This window comes from Dermacentor albipictus, chromosome 1, assembly GCF_038994185.2.
Source record: "Dermacentor albipictus isolate Rhodes 1998 colony chromosome 1, USDA_Dalb.pri_finalv2, whole genome shotgun sequence".
Taxonomy (NCBI): Eukaryota; Metazoa; Arthropoda; class Arachnida; order Ixodida; family Ixodidae; genus Dermacentor; species Dermacentor albipictus.
Genome location: NC_091821.1, coordinates 193,243,524 through 193,259,969, shown reverse-complemented (window position 1 = coordinate 193,259,969; position 16,446 = coordinate 193,243,524). Strand labels below are relative to the sequence as shown.

General features: G+C 48.5%; 1 protein-coding gene across 1 annotated transcript; it reads right to left on the bottom strand.

The window, feature by feature from the left end:
* Positions 1-238: 238 nt before the first annotated feature.
* LOC135897969 (uncharacterized) lies at positions 239-2,417 on the bottom strand. The gene has a single exon (XM_065426679.2). The coding sequence runs from the start codon at positions 2,402-2,404 to the stop codon at positions 1,157-1,159; it is 1,248 nt and encodes a 415-aa protein (XP_065282751.1). The 5' UTR covers positions 2,405-2,417; the 3' UTR covers positions 239-1,156.
* Positions 2,418-16,446: the final 14,029 nt, after the last annotated feature.

Below are 16,446 nucleotides of genomic sequence, written 5' to 3'. Positions count from 1 at the left end.
CAATGGCACTAGATTTTTTACCGTTGACCACACTCCAAAATTTCTGTGGGTTGTCTTTCAAAAAAGAAGGCAACGTGTGCTCATAAAATGTTGTTTTGGACTCTGCTACAGCATTCTTGTAGTCGCTCAGTGCTATTGTGTAAGCATTCCAACGATCATGATTGCCTGTTAATTTTGCTCGTCGAAAAAGCCTTTTCTTTTTGTTCAGTAAACGTTTAAGACGCGCGTTGAACCAGGGTGCGCGAGAATTGGAATAAATACGTTTTTGCGGGATGTACCGGTTAATTAAGGAGTTGGCTTTTTCTTTGAATATTGACCAGTTTTCTTCAACCGATCGAGTGTGGAAACTTGGAATGTAGTCAGTGATGAAAGTTTCTAGTTCGTTATTAATTGCGGCAAAATCAGCATTTTTGTAATCACGTATAACTTTCGACGAGGTAACAGATGGCATGGTTAACTGCAAATTACACTGGATTATACAATGGTCGCTAATACCCGGTAGGTAAGTTAGGGGCGAAAAAAATTCCGGGGATGTAGTAAGGATTAAATCCAGGATATTAGCCGAGTGTGCAGAACATCGAGTAGGCTTCAGAACAAGCTGCTGCAGGTTAAAATCAAGGCAAAGGCTGATGAATTCGGAATATTCAGAACAGCACTCTTGGGTTGAAGGGGGATCAGTATGCCAGTTAATGCCAGGAAAGTTAAAGTCCCCAAGGAGTATTAGTGGCGTGGAAGGAAACCGTAAAATTAGACTATTTAAGGCATCGTGAAGGTCTGAACAAAATGTGTTAGGTGAGGAAGGGGGCCTGTAAACGACGCAAATGATAAAATTTTTGCGTTCGAAGCCTACGCGCGTGCACACCAGCTCTAATGGTGAGGCAAGCTCAATTGCAGCAGCGGTAATCGAATCACGAACACCGATAAGTACACCACCACCACACCGTACATCGCGGTCATGTCGATAGAAACGGTAAACACCCTCGCATTCCAAAATTTCACGGTCTTCAATTTTGCTAGAAAGCCACGTCTCTGTCAGGATAACAATATCGGCACTGCACGTGTCAACGACAGAAGATAAAGCATCCCGCTTATTGCATACGCTGCGAATATTTGAATACAAAAGAGAAATATTTTTTGCCACCGGACCATGACACCGCTATGTTTGCGAATTGCTAGGGCCATCAGAAGGTGCATTTGGGACAGAATTCGTTGAACGAAGCTCGTTTGTGTGGATTTCGCACACACGATCAGTTACCGGACAGTAAACATAAGTTTTTTTGTCGATTTGTAGACGGTTGAGCCGTAGCGCATATTTCTGTCCGCTAGCCTTTCCGAATTCAATCAATTTTTTCTGTGACAAGCGTGTGGCGCGGCAGAAGTCTTCGCTAACAGAAATTCCAGAACCTTTGAATTTTTTTCGCTCAGTGAAAACCTTTTGCTTAAGTTTTGAGGACGAGAATTTTACGATTATGGGCCGGTGTTTATTTACTGCATAGGAACCCAGCCTGTGGGCGCGGGAAATGGCTTCGTCTATTAAAGTTATCTGTAGTAAACTAGTAAGGCAGTTTCGAATTTTAGTTTCAGATTCGGACCAGTTCTCAGCTGGGACGTCAGGAATCCCGTAGAATATAAGGTTGTCACGGCGAGAGCGGTCTTCCAGCTCGTCCAACCGAGAAGTTATTGCTGCAGTTTGGTCTCGCACAGCTTCATCGACTACTCTCGGTAGATCAACACCATTCTGATTTGCTTCATATGATTCCACCAGGGATTCAACTGTTGCGAGCCTACTGGCTAAGCTGGAAACTTTTTCCTCGAGTTTTTGCTGATTAGCTCGGACCTCTGATAACATCCCTATTACCTCGGTATGGCGTGCGTCACTTTTAGCCGACAAGGCCGCAATGGCGTCTAGAATCTCCTTTTGAGGACCAGGGTTCTGTTCCACATCTCCGGCTAACATAAGCAATTTGACAACATATATACACTCAAAAAAATCACAAAGAATCACCAGTGGGCCTGGGAAGAGCAGCAGACAGATATTACTGGATCGCTTAGCGTGCAACGATGGGTGTTTACCAACCTGTACAACAAACAAGAACGGGTTTTGAAGCGGTTGCATGGCTGCCGCTCCGTCCAGCCCACTGAAGTGGCCCGATGAAAGCGTCGCTCTTAAGTACGTCCGGCTGACTGGTGTCGTAGGCGATGGGAATGGCCAGCCAAGTCGGGGCACGATGTACGCCGTGTCAAGGGTTGATGATGTGGCGTTTCCGCCATAGTGTTGACCTCTGACGTAACATGGTGATAGAGGCAGGACGATAGCTTCGCAAAAGGAATCCAAGGGCTGCCACGTGCCGAGGAACGCCAGAATCTGTACAACAAACAAGAACGGGTTTTGAAGCGGTTGCATGGCTGCAGCTCCGTCCAGCCCACTCGCCCATTAGCAACAATCCTCTTGCTGCTATGCGGACGCGTGTCGTTTAGCATACGGATGGCGGAATCGCCGAACGATAATTCGACATGCTATGTGCTCATAACTAACGCTTCAGGTGAGTTTACAGGAAGCGAAAGCTCATTGCAATAGTTACTGCCGGTCAACGAGAGCGAGAGCGTAGTCATGATGAGAATTCAGGCTGAAGCGGGAGCCGTGGGTGCCGCCATGTTCGTCAACGCTATTTCTTAGCGTACGTAAACATTACGAACGTTAAACTCGTCAAATAACGTACGTTATCATAGCGCACGTAAACCCAACGTTCCTATCATAGCGCACGTAAACCCAATAACGTTCGGAGCATACGCAGTGATGACAACGCTATTTCTTTACGTACGTAATGCGTTTACGTTTGGTTGCAAACGCTATTCTAAAACTGTCTATTGAGAACGTGTCATAAAGCAGACCACGTATAAGCTATGTCCTCTAAGCATTGAGCAATGCGAATCCTTTCCGTACAAAGGAAAGAACACAACTGCGAAAGAGAGTGCAGTGGTAAAAGGTATCATTTCTGTTCGTAGTGTTTTGTAGACCTGCTTCTTATCTCCTTTAATGGCTGTTTCCTGCGACGTTAACCAGTCATTTTTTTACGAAAAAACTTTCTAGTATGACATGCACATGAAAATTCTAGAAAATTCCTAGGTGCCTAGATATTCGCCATAAAAATAATGTATATATAGACACCCCTGACATTATAATAATAATGTAGACTTCGATAATTATAGTTGGTAGACATGGTTCTTCTATTAGGAAATAATTTAGGCACAATTAAATAGTTTTATACCTGTTGTTGGCTTCTAAACATGTCAAAATTAAAGCGTTTTCTAGAAGCTATGAGCAAAAAAATGTTGTGGACGAAAGGCCAAAAATACTTTCATATGAATGTCCGTAGAGCACATTCTCTGCGAAAACTTGATTTATGCCTCAATGTTACTTGACAGCCCAGGAAAGAAACGGTGAACTTGGAAAACATAGCATCTTGGCCTGTGTTTACGCTTCCATAAAACACTGTAGCGGTCCTCGTAAAAAAAATTCTCATGGACGTTAACGACCTTCCAAACATTTGTTTTTTCGTTTCTTTGCTTTTTCTCCGTCCCCTATTCTTTCCATCTTTCATTTGGCCTTCCCCTTCCCCAGTGTAGGATAGCAAACCAGAATTTCATCCTATTAACCTTGTTATGACACCCAACCGGTGCCACCAGTGTTACGAACTTCAACCGCTGCCGCCAGTGTTACGAACTTGCACCGCTGCACCACGATAACGGCTTTGTGGTCCCGTAGCGCTCGTCACCCGTTTCGTGACAGAGCGTTGGTAGCGAAGACTCCGAGCCTGGCGTCGATGAGAATAAAAAAAAGGGACTTTATACATTATATACAGGTTATCATACAGGACATGAACGGATCGGCACTGGGGCCGAGAGCTCACACAAACGCGACTGTTCTCGCACGACGGCGTCCGGCGAAAACGCGTGACACATCTCACCCCAGTCGGGAGCGACCCTCTCTCCAGGTGGGGTCAGCGGATCCTGTTTTTCAGGCGGCGTGTCGCTGCTTTTATAATCCCCGAGGAACCATTGTCACTCAAACGGCCCAATACAAAGTCAGCACACGACGGTCGTCCGAGGGGTCCAACCAGCGACCGCGCTGGCCACCCGGTTCAAAGTTCGCGCGCGCGGAGACCTCCAGGCAAAGGGAGGTGCGGCGCCGGGCTGTCTGGCACACGCCGACACGTCCAAACATGCGGCTAGCCGAAACTTCTCCCGCAGGACCCCGCTGCCTGACGGCTCAGCATCTTGACTTGTGAAGGGAGAATTAGGGCGCTCGCAGGATAGATTCTGCATCTTGCAGATTCGGAATCCGGGCTGGTGGTAATGGCACAACAGCATCCCCGCCCTCAGATAAGGCGCCGGGAAGACGAGCTGCCTCCACGTGGCTCGGATGCCAGGCGCGCACGTTCGTCAGGCTCGTCCAAGTTCACGTCCAGTGTCGGGACGCCAGGTAACTTCACGTGCCCAGGTCCGACTCGCCAGGACAGGAGCTCTGCTCACCGCGTCGTCGCCAAGGCACCTTGACCAGCTCCGCTCGGGTCGTTCCTAAGACCTTGCTTCTCGCCACTGGTCCCGCTTGGTCGTTCTGCAGCTTGCAAAACCGACCGGCAAAAGGCAACACCCAACACGAACAAGTGCCCTCTGTCTCCCGTCAAACACCAGACAAGGCCATAATTCAAATCAACCTAACTAAATTGCTATCCCTCTTTTTGCTCCCGCTGCAACAAGAGGCAGGTGTACGATCTAGTACACAAGGCTCAAACAACCAGTTTTCAAATTAACAACACAACAAAATAGACAAGAAACAATTAATAATCAGCAATAATAATGACAAATAGAATGGTCCCCTTGAAATCGCTCTGGACCGAAACCATACTTCTGAGGAAGCAAACGAGGTCATTCATTTTTCCCGGCGATATTTTCGCGGAATCCGAAGCTGCTTATATTTGCGACCCTGCTTATCCGTGTAGCGGCGGTACAATAAGCCAGATTCCTTGCCAAATGAAACCCCTTTTTTTTTCACTCCCCGTTTGACGCTCTTCCTCAGATCGGCTAGTGAACAATCTTCCTGTTGTTCGCGAATCCGAGTTTCCCTTTCAACTGCAGCCTGCTCCTGCCAGCTGGCGGAAACCGGAGCGAGTGTGGAGCCCGCGTCGCCTAATTGCGGCGTCGCGTCTCTATCGCGGCTAGCACTGCACGCGTCACTCCCACTCACCTCCAGGACCCGCTCGCCTAGGCCAGCCTCCGAGCTCTGCCTCTCCCGTGACTGCTCGCCACTCAAGTTACCCTGATCGGTCCCTGTACCGCACCGCTGTTCGCTCACCGACGCTGAGTCAAGTTCCCTCGACAGCGGGCGCGCTTTGGATCGCGTGGGGGCCATGTACGCCACGTCGGCAAAGAATGATTTGCCGTGATCCCTCAGCAGCTGCTCCGAGCTATTTGAGAAGAGGTAGGAAAATTGCTCCGGGAGGGCGGCTGACACAGCGGCTTCGGTGTTAAGTTTCCCAAACTCTCCTTCAATGATAACCGTTGCGATCGGTAAACAGACACTCTCCTTCTCGGCCACTTGCCGTATCCTAACGCACTCTCCCGTAAAATCACTCGAGGAGACGAAAGACGGGTGAACAACGTCCATAGTTGCTGCAGAGTCCCGAAGTGCACGGCACTTCTTGCCGTTTACCTTAATTTCCTGCACATAGGGCTCCAATAGACGTATGTTTTTGTGAGTTTCCTGTATCGTTGCAAAAGCAATTCTCTCTGGGCAGCTTGCAGCGATGTGCCCTTGCTTTTTGCAATTGTAGCAGGTTAACGGTTTCCGTTTTTCAAAAGAACGTGTCATTTCGTTTCGCTGTTTCGGACCATCGTCATCATTCTGAGATGCATTCTGTCCTTCCCTTACAGTTTCTTTGGTAAGGGATTCGTCGTCCCGAAACTCGCGACGCGTGATTTGCTTCCGTTCGTCGGGCTTCCCGGAAAACCAATCTCTCCTATCAGCTTTTTCTACGCGCACTGCCTTGCTGTGCAAGCTGCGGCGTGTGTAATACTCTTCCGCTAACTCTGCTGCCTTGTTTAGCTTAACATCCTTTAGCCTATCTTGCAGCCAGAGCCGGACATCCTCATCAATGCAACGGTAGAACTGCTCCAACGCGATGCATTCGACAATTTTGTCGCGGTCGTCGTAAACCTCTTCGCCCTTCAGCCATTCCACCAAGTCGGCTTTTAGACGAAACGCGAAGTCAACATTCGACTCCTTACCCTTTTTTGCATACCGGAACCTCTGCCGGAAAGCTTCGGGCGACAATTTGTACTTCCGCAGTAGCGCTTCCTTCACATCACTGTAGCTATCAAACGCCTCTTTCGATAAGCAAGTTATTACGTCTGATGCCTCCCCAGGAAGCAACGCTAACAGATTCTGTGCCCAGAGGGATCGCTCAATGCTATTCCGTTCGCACACGTGCTCAAATTTCACGAGGTATTTGGCCATATCCTCTCCGACGACAAAGGGTGGAAGTTGATCGCGTATTCTTGGAACGTTAGAAGTGAGACTAGGCGCTGGCGAGCTATTTCGGGTCTCCAACTCTTTCATTTTAAGCTCGTGCTCACGTCGCTCCCTCTCTGCCTGCAACTCCCGATGTTCCTTTTCTCTCCTTTCCTCCCTTTCCTCTTTGCGACGTTCCTGTTCTCTCCTTTCCTCCCTTTCCCGTCGTTCATTTTCCTTCCTTTCCTGCTCACAACGTTCCTTCTCCTCCCTTTCCCGACGTTCATTGATACCCGCCAAGGCCTCTGCGGCTTCCTCAGCCGTTACGTCCCCAGTCCTCATGACCTCAAGGATCGCATTCTTTCTTTTGGTTGAGCCCAACTCAATGCCCAACTCCTCACAAATTTCGAGAAGTTCCTTCACCTTGTACTTCTCCATCGTTCACACTGTCCTCCTGCTGTTTACCCTTTTTGAATATACCTGCCGTACGCTACTATAACACTACTAGTAAGACATATGCAAGTATATCACACACTGCCCTGTTTACCCCCTCAGCATCCCCTGGTTTTCAAAACACTCTTACTAGGCTTGAAACACACAAGGTTATCACAATGCAACACCAAATCCTTCCCTAAGCTACTATAACCTGTGTCAGAGAAAGTCTGGTGTTTGAGGTAAACTTCAGGCACTCACCGCGCCGAGGTAGCTGATGCCGGTCAATCCCGTAGCTGCCATCCAGTGTTATGACACCCAACCGGTGCCACCAGTGTTACGAACTTCAACCGCTGCCGCCAGTGTTACGAACTTGCACCGCTGCACCACGATAACGGCTTTGTGGTCCCGTAGCGCTCGTCACCCGTTTCGTGACAGAGCGTTGGTAGCGAAGACTCCGAGCCTGGCGTCGATGAGAATAAAAAAAAGGGACTTTATACATTATATACAGGTTATCATACAGGACATGAACGGATCGGCACTGGGGCCGAGAGCTCACACAAACGCGACTGTTCTCGCACGACGGCGTCCGGCGAAAACGCGTGACACATCTCACCCCAGTCGGGAGCGACCCTCTCTCCAGGTGGGGTCAGCGGATCCTGTTTTTCAGGCGGCGTGTCGCTGCTTTTATAATCCCCGAGGAACCATTGTCACTCAAACGGCCCAATACAAAGTCAGCACACGACGGTCGTCCGAGGGGTCCAACCAGCGACCGCGCTGGCCACCCGGTTCAAAGTTCGCGCGCGCGGAGACCTCCAGGCAAAGGGAGGTGCGGCGCCGGGCTGTCTGGCACACGCCGACACGTCCAAACATGCGGCTAGCCGAAACTTCTCCCGCAGGACCCCGCTGCCTGACGGCTCAGCATCTTGACTTGTGAAGGGAGAATTAGGGCGCTCGCAGGATAGATTCTGCATCTTGCAGATTCGGAATCCGGGCTGGTGGTAATGGCACAACAACCTCCCTGCCTTTCCCATCCCGATTATCGATTCGCTTCTCTTGTAAAAACCGGATCTATCACTGACTATAAGTACTTATTAGTGACTATAAAGTTACCTTGCGTATTCCTTACATGAAGAGATAACACTTCCAAGGTCCAGTTTTGTAAGCCATTATTACGTAACTTTTGTTTCTCGTGTCGTGCTTCAGCGGCTTTGCGTTGGCGGTCAGCTAGAAGTTTGTACAGTTGCTGCGATAAAGAGCTCGCCGCAGGTATCGTCGGTGATAAATTATCGCTAAGAACAGTCAGCAAATAGACCTCTAGTGGTTCGGCTTCACTGCACGACTTCATGGCTGGATTACAAATCAGACTGACGCCCGCGGTACTGAAATGCCGGGGCTGGATTCACTGTGTTCGGAATAGGGGCCAAGAGACATGGTTGTGCAGCACATTAATGTGATTTAGCTTCGAATAGCCGGTCCCAGCTAAATTTTTTATATGCAGGGTGTTTTAGAAAATGCGCTAAAAATTGCTTCAAAATAGGGAAGATGCTATAAGAAGGCGGTTTGCTCTGCATCGCATCTATCACAGAGGCCTACATTCTAAAATAACTCGAGCTAGTAAATAAGCATATGCAGTAATTTTAGCATGGCTGGTCTGTGGCGGCTACAGAAGGAAGCGACAGCACCACTAAGTGCGTTCGCTGTAAAGCAACGCCTGTATTCCTGTGTTGCACAGCTAGGCGAATTCGTTGTAGTGGTCTTCGCTGTAGGGGCGCTCACAATTTCGTTTCATTTCATTTATTTATTTTATGAAAGTGCCCAAGAATAGCTCACACAAAGAATATAAAACCGAAAAAACAAAGCAGTATAAATCAAACAACTGTAGTAGAAAATGCAACAAAAATTGAATTAATCAAAGACAGAAGTCAGAAAATGAGCAAATATTAGAGCTGAATATACCAAGATTCCGACGCAAGGTATTTTGTTGTATTACGAGACGTCTTATAGCGTAAGAGGTGCAAGAGGAATTCACGTAGAGAATGCTAGGATTACGCAAATTAGATTACACATGGCAGGTAGGAATTTGACCGGGACATAGGAAATACTTCGTTATACGGGACATTTCGTTGTTGTGCGTTATAATGTGTTGTGCTTTATAATGTACGCCCTGACTTTGTTTCTTATTTTTCGCTTCTCTGTAGGCAATGAACGCGTGGACAAGAAACGTACCAGCTATGGCTAGCACCGCAATGTGCGTAACAGAAGGGCGTTCGTCGTTCACTTGAAAACAGCGGGGTTAGCTAATCACTCTCACCCTGTGGGCAATAGCTGCACGCGGCCGCCTGTCATTAGATGCTCACTCGCAGCGCACTCAGCGGGGAGTTCCGATGAGCCCACGATTTAAAGGACTACAGGCCGGACGCCGCAGGGAGGCTTGTCCGCGTCTCGGGGAGCAGCTGATCCATGCCTATCATGCGCGGCCGGCGGGAGTGTCGACGCTGGCGCCGTTATTTCCATACGTCTCCGTTTTGTCTTTCGCCCCTCTTTCGCGGGGCCGGCCGGCCGGTCGGATTTGCGCGCGGCAGGCGCTGTCGGAAGAGGCGTTTGTAAGCGCGCGGGGCCACCCGTGGGCGGGCACGCGCACTCTTTTGATCCGCGCCACGAGGAGCCCCCGTTTTACACGCTAATCCAGATTAGCCGGAGATTCAGGGCGCCTTCGCGCAGCCCTCCGGCGACACGTGGCGCCCGCGAGGGACGCGTGCCGCCACGCAGCCCGCAGACCCCGCTCCCGGATCTGCTTTCATTGTTATCTGGCTGGATAAAAATAAAAGGAGCTGGGCGGTAGCAAGCGCCAGCTAGGATACGGATATGGTTGTTCTACGCACATTACGCAAGCAAAGCGCGCAAAAGGCTAACCAGAAGTCGATCCGAAGCGCGTCGCGTATGGAGAGGCGTTTCCCCCCCTCCCTCTCAGCCTCATTTCGTACATTTTTGGGTTTTTTTGGTTTGCTTGTTTCGGCTAAGCTATATACTGAAGAGAGGGGGAGACTGTGAAAGGAATAACTGGCGCTGGTAACGAAAAGCAAACAGAAAAGAAACGGACAAGGGGATAGAGGAAAGAGAAAGAGAGCGAGAAAGAATAAAAAAATCCATGCATGTCCGCACAGAGCTGCTTTGGCAGAGGGCATCCCGCGAAAGTACGGAATAGGGTCATTACAATGACAATAGGCTAGACGTAACGAAGCGTCAGATGTTCCCTGTTGGGGGTCTGATATCGCGTGACATTATTATGGTGCGCAGTCCTCTCGGGTTGACTTCCTTTCGTCCTTTATTTCGCTCGGCTTTACACTCTGCTCGCTGCTCGTCTCTTTCCTGCTGCTTTTTTTTTTCTGTTATCTCGACCATTGGCACCGCTTTTACCGCACACATCCCCCTCAGCGACAGTTTGTTTTTTCCTCTCGCGTACCGGCACGTTGAAGCAAGCTTATGATGGAAGTTTATAAGAACGTGGCTCCCTGCTACGACGTGCGTGCGTGGCAGGTTTTCCCCCGCGACATAAAGAAAACGCCGCGGACGCCATAGGTGACAGAAGATGCGCAAAGAGAAAATAGGCGTCAAGGCGTTCATTTTGTCATTAGGAGACGGTAAAAGTTTTGATAAACTGAGCCGGCGACGATAATGCGCATCGGCTTATGCTGCTTCACAGCATGAGCTCCCTCTCTTTCAACTTGCACTTGACGCGTCTGATGCTTCGTCTACCCCGTACATTTTTTTTTCTTCTTTCGTTTTTTTCTGCTCTCGATCTTTTGCTGCTGCGAAGCACTGCTCAATTTGTTACCGAGAGAAACAGCTGTGGGGCACTTTTTTACGTGCTTAGAATACCCATCGTTTCTCGGACGCTAGCTTGTAATAGATTTTATCAAAATTGAGCGGCTCCCAAAAAACGTTCGCAGAAATGATCGCGAAGTCCATGCGTTGCAGGATGACATTGCATCGACAGGATAAGAAACATTGCAGAGGGGGATAGCATGTTGGATCTCTCGGCCTTTTCCTCCGTAAACTCACCCCGGTTCATACTGGTGCGCTTGCAGGTGCGTCATAATTTTCCCTTCTATATATTGTTTAAGTCGCCGTCTTAAGATTGACTTCTTCACACACATAATGCTTGTTCAATGGACCCGTATGCATTGCAACTTTAGAGAAAATATTTTTGCTATTGGTTGAAGATGCCAACGTGAACGGAATTTTGTCGCGCCTTGTTTCAATAACTGTTTCTCGAGCGTGTCGCAGAATAACGTCTCAGTTAAAAATCACGAACGACGCTTACGTGGAAAAAAAAAGAAAAAAGAAAAGAGCTAGTTCAGCGTGTGCTTCAGCCATTAAATTCACAAAGCTTGTCGTTCATAAGTGCTGTTTGCCATTGAACGGCTGCCTTCGCTAATATTATGTCAGACATCACAATTAAGTGGCTGGTATCTGCATTTGATTCACTAGAGATACCAGTAGTCATAGAGGCATTGCATAGTCAAGGAGTACGAGAGACATACGTGGATACCTTGGAAGAGAGAGAGAAAAAAGATAAATGAAAGGCAGGGAGGTTAACCAGGACTGAGCCCGGTTGATTACCCTACACTGGGGGAGGGGGAAAAGGGGAGGTAAAGATTATGAAGAGAAAGTCCACGGAGGATATTGAATATCTTGGGAAATATCTGCAAAGATTCCACAGCTACCTTAGTCCTCCACAAGCAAAGTAAAAAATTACCTATCACGAAAGAAAACGCCGCTACGGTGCCGTGGAGAACAGACGTGCTTTTCACATGGGCTCCCGCTTCTCGTGCCTCTCAACCAGGATCACGGCCAGCGACCAACCTAATTTTGCCAACTACATAACCGGCAAGACGAAAGGAATCGGCGGACACTAACCACCATCAAGTGAGTGCCCTATTTACTGATTTCTGCAAAGGCCGCGCACTCGCCTGGCTGAGCCCAACGCCGAACGAGCTGCTGCAACCCCGTGGCGCATGGCGCGTGCTCGCGCCGCTCGAGCGTATCGGTGAGCATAGCACGGCCGAGCGCCCGCCCACGCAGCGACTAAGAGCTCTCGAGATGAGCCATGCAGCAGTAGAAGCAATCGAAATAACAAGAGAACAGCTGAAAGATGCAAACACAATGCAGATGGACCCGACTGAAGTAAACAACGCAGAAATTGCTTGGAATTATGACGCAAGCAGCGGAGGAACTATTGAACGCGAGAGCATCTGGATTACGAGGGGCAGAAAAGGCAAGAAGGATGCAGAGAATCAAACGACGCAAGAAAGCAACCCAGCAAAACAACAAACCACTAGAAGGCCACCACCACTGCAACAGCGAAAGCCCCGAATGCCGCCTCTACCAATCGACGACTACAAGGTCGTATTCCGCCCGCAAGCAGGCCTTGAGCTTACAATGTCGCCATCATGCACGCCATCGGAAGAGCCAGCGCCTTCTTGCTGCAAGACTTTGGTGAAAAATGTGTGCGTTCAAGTGCAGAGAATCGAGAACCTGATTATTGCAAGCACAGCTGACTGGGAAGACGCTAAGAAACTCGAAAATATCAGCAGAATACAACTTGGTGGCACTTTCTTCGCTGTAAAAGGGAACACGAGAGCCCCGGACGATGCATCCAGAGGCGTAATAAGGGGACTCTTGCCTGGCACGAGTGAAGGAAAAATCAAGGCAAGTCTTCGCGCACCGGCAAGGTACACAGTCCTCCACACTCGTATGCTCGGCCAATCGCCCGCGGCCGTAATCTTTTTCCAAACGCCGCATGTTCCTTATTGTGCCCGCTTCCAGAGTCTTGACTTTCGATGCCGACCTTCCGCAAGTTGGTGCCATACTGCAGGACCTGTGGCAACACGGGAAACCACCAGGATGTCTACCCAAGACCATTGCCAGACTTCTGCTCTAACTGTGGCAAAACTGATCAACTATACCCGACCACGAGTGCAATCCCGCATGCAAGTTATCTGGAGAAGGGCATGAAACCGCAAGCAAAGATTGCAAGAAAAGACTGTAACCCAACCCGCCGCCGTTCAACATACGACAGCAACGCATGGACAAGTTCAAAGTGAGAGACAGTCGCTGGAGCTCAGGCGGCGAAGAATTCCCCAGAATTGGGAAGCTCAATTAACAGCTTGAGCAGCAATGATGGCAGCATCCCGAAATGAAGTAGATCTAGATCTATACTCCAATCGCCCTCCCGATCACGCTCACACTCGCACTCACCGAAACGCGTGCAGCTATTCGGATGTGGTAAGCGGATCGAGTGGGTCAAGAACCACGAGGAGCTCCAAATTCTTGTCGGCCGAAACTGCGGCCCTACAGGCTCTCAAAAATAGGGTGCAAATTCATCAAAACACGATGCATAATCAAAACAGTAAACTACAAAGCCAACAGGCACTCATCGACAAGCTGATCCAATGCAAACAGAAACAGCATGACAACATAAACAGGCTTCTACAGAAGTGCGAGGAGCAAAGGGATCTCATTGACAAACTGCAACAGAGATGTGCGAAAGTCCAAGAGAAAATTGCACAGCCGCGACCCTCAGTTCCCAACGCAGATGTTGAATCCGAAGTTGACGCAAGATTCCAAATCCTCCAAGAAACTCTCTTGAAAGGTACCCACGCCCCAACTGAGAAAATCGTACAGGCACAATAGAAAATTTCGCCGCAAGTATAGCCAATAAGATTACTACGCTAGACGCCAAGGTCGATGGGCTTGCAGCGCAGCAAAAAAATTTCATAGCCCACGTCAAGAAGACCTACGTAACAAAACAGCACCTCAACACGTCACTGAATGACATTTAGCCAGACATAAAGCGGGCGTGATCTTTACCACCATCACGGATTCAAGCGCATCACTGGATTTGTGAAGTCACAGGGAATTGGTGGACACCTTTCTCTAAGGTGGGACTTCCATTTTTGGACTTTTACTGGCCTTTCTTGGGGCATCGAACGTGTGCGGCTAGCAAGGCCCAAGTAGGCCTACTGGCCCCGCCGGGCCACAATGGCGGAAGCGCGCATGGAAGATGAAGACGCTACTGGATTAGAAGAGAATGAAGAAGATCAAGGCTGGAAAATTGTGACAAGCCGAAAATCTCGCTCCACCACAAGGATTGCTGGCGATGGGAAAACATCGCCGCAGAGCCAGCAAGAGCAAGGCGATAGCAGCAAGAACAAGAGTCCTACAACCACTACGTTCAAGAACCGGATTGTCAAGGCATCAAGGATGCCCCAATTGCCTGAAAAGCACAGCAAAATCATCATCCGGCCTCGAGGAGGTCTCAACTTGAGCAAAGTGAGCACCACAGCGATATGCGTGGCGATTATTGAAGCATTGGGCCTGACTCCGGAACAAGCCCGAGAGGATGTCGATTGCCCTAACTTCACACAAAACATCGTGGTGGTTAGTACACCAGATCCCAGTCATGCTGCCAGGTATGTGCGAATCAAATCAATCATTATAGTGGAAACCGAATGTGAAGTTAAGCATACCACGTGTAAAGGGGTGATTTGGAGATTCGACCTCAGAGACAATCAGTCCACGATAACGAAGAACATTGTGCATGACTTTAACCCACTGGCATTGGCCAGTGGCCAGTCTGACCACTGCAAAGAGGCTTACCAAAGTAGAAGCGCAAGGCGAGGACGACGAATACCTACCCTCAAAAGCAGACAGCGTCAGATCGCTCCCTAACGCGTCGGGGGGTTCTACGAAGCGTACTCTAGCGGGTAGCAGTAAGGCGGGTGCTATAAACAATGGCTAGCAGGGGGACCTTTACGGTGTGGCAATGGAATTGCCCAGGATTTTATCACAAAACAGAACCTCTCATGCAGTTAATAAAAATTTCTCGAGATAAACCGAAAATAATTATGCTGCAGGAAACCATGGCGGATGAGATCAGCCTATCCGGATACAAAGTGACATGCAGGGGCAAAGAGCCGGGTAGGGGGCTAGCCACGCTCGTAGATAAGAAAATACTATACATTGAACATGATTTGCGCCTTGGACTAAACAAATTAGAATACTTACTTGTGGAAATCATGTTGAAAAGGAATAGAAGCAAACCGCAAAGCCTCTTTTGTCGTTATGTTCATAGCAGCCTTAGCGACATGAAGCAGAGTTTCAGGGCACTTCTTAATGAGACTGTGGCTGTTACTAAGCACGCTCCACTTATTATTGGAGGGGATTTCAACGCCCCACATCAAACCTGGGGATATCGCTGGAATACTAAGAAAGGGGATGGACTCTGGCACCTAGCTACACATATTAATATCTCCCTCATCACTGACCCAGCTTATCCCATTAGGTGTGGTACATATAGATGCATGGACTCCACCCAAGACCTTACCTCTGTATCAAATTTAGCGAACGCTGGCTGGAATAACTGCAACATTTACCTTGGTAGTGATCATTACATATTTAAAATACTATTGGAAACGCCCAGTAATGAGATAAAGCACTTTAACTACATTGAGTGGAATCTTTTTCGGAAAGCAAGGAAAAGCAGAGCTGAGACAGAGACAGGACAAAAAGAAACACTCCAAACTTAGACCACTCAGCTCAGGGAAGATGTAAAGGTGGCAAGGAAGGATATTACCACAAAGGAGGATATCGAAATCATGGACAGTAGGCGGGCCCACTTGATTGAAGCCAAACAGTCTGTGTTAATAAGATGGAAAACGCAACAGCTAGGAGACTCAGGAAGCGCATAGCATTGTTGAATAGGGAGATTGAAGAACACTCCAGAAATTTACAGAAACAACAATGGGATGAGCTTTGTAATTCCACAGATGGTCGAATCAAACGAGGTGGAAATTGGAACTTACTTAGACATTTGCTTCATGAGAACGACACGAAATCAAACAGGAGAACAGCAGTAGCACGACTCGTCGATCGTGAGAGTCGGGACACAACGGAGGAGGCCATTCTGGATCGGCTCGCAGCTAAATATTTACCACTTAAGGATAGCATGAGAATACAGACCAGCCTGAATATACAGGGGAAGACTGCGAGCCTATGGATCAAGACTTCACAGGAAGCGAAGTTCGCGCAGCTCTGTTCGACCTCAACAGTAGATCCGCTGCCGGTCCAAATGGCATTTCCAACAGGTTGTTTAAAAATCTGGACGATGATTCTATAAAATATTTAACAGAGTATTTCAACGAACTCTGGAAAAACAGTGATTATCCAAGGAATGGAGAATTGCTAACACAATTCTTATTCCCAAACCAGGCAAGCAACTCAATCTAGATAACCTAAGAGCCATATCGTTAACATCGCGTGTCTGGAAATACAATGGAGCATGTCATACTCAATAAACTGACTAAGTATGTAGAGAACAGGAATGTTCTTCCGCATAACATGATCGGTTTCCGTCCTGGACTTTCGACCCAAGATGAAATGCTTTTAATCAAACATCACCTTATTCTTGCTAGCCCGCTGCATACGAGAGCTCTCCT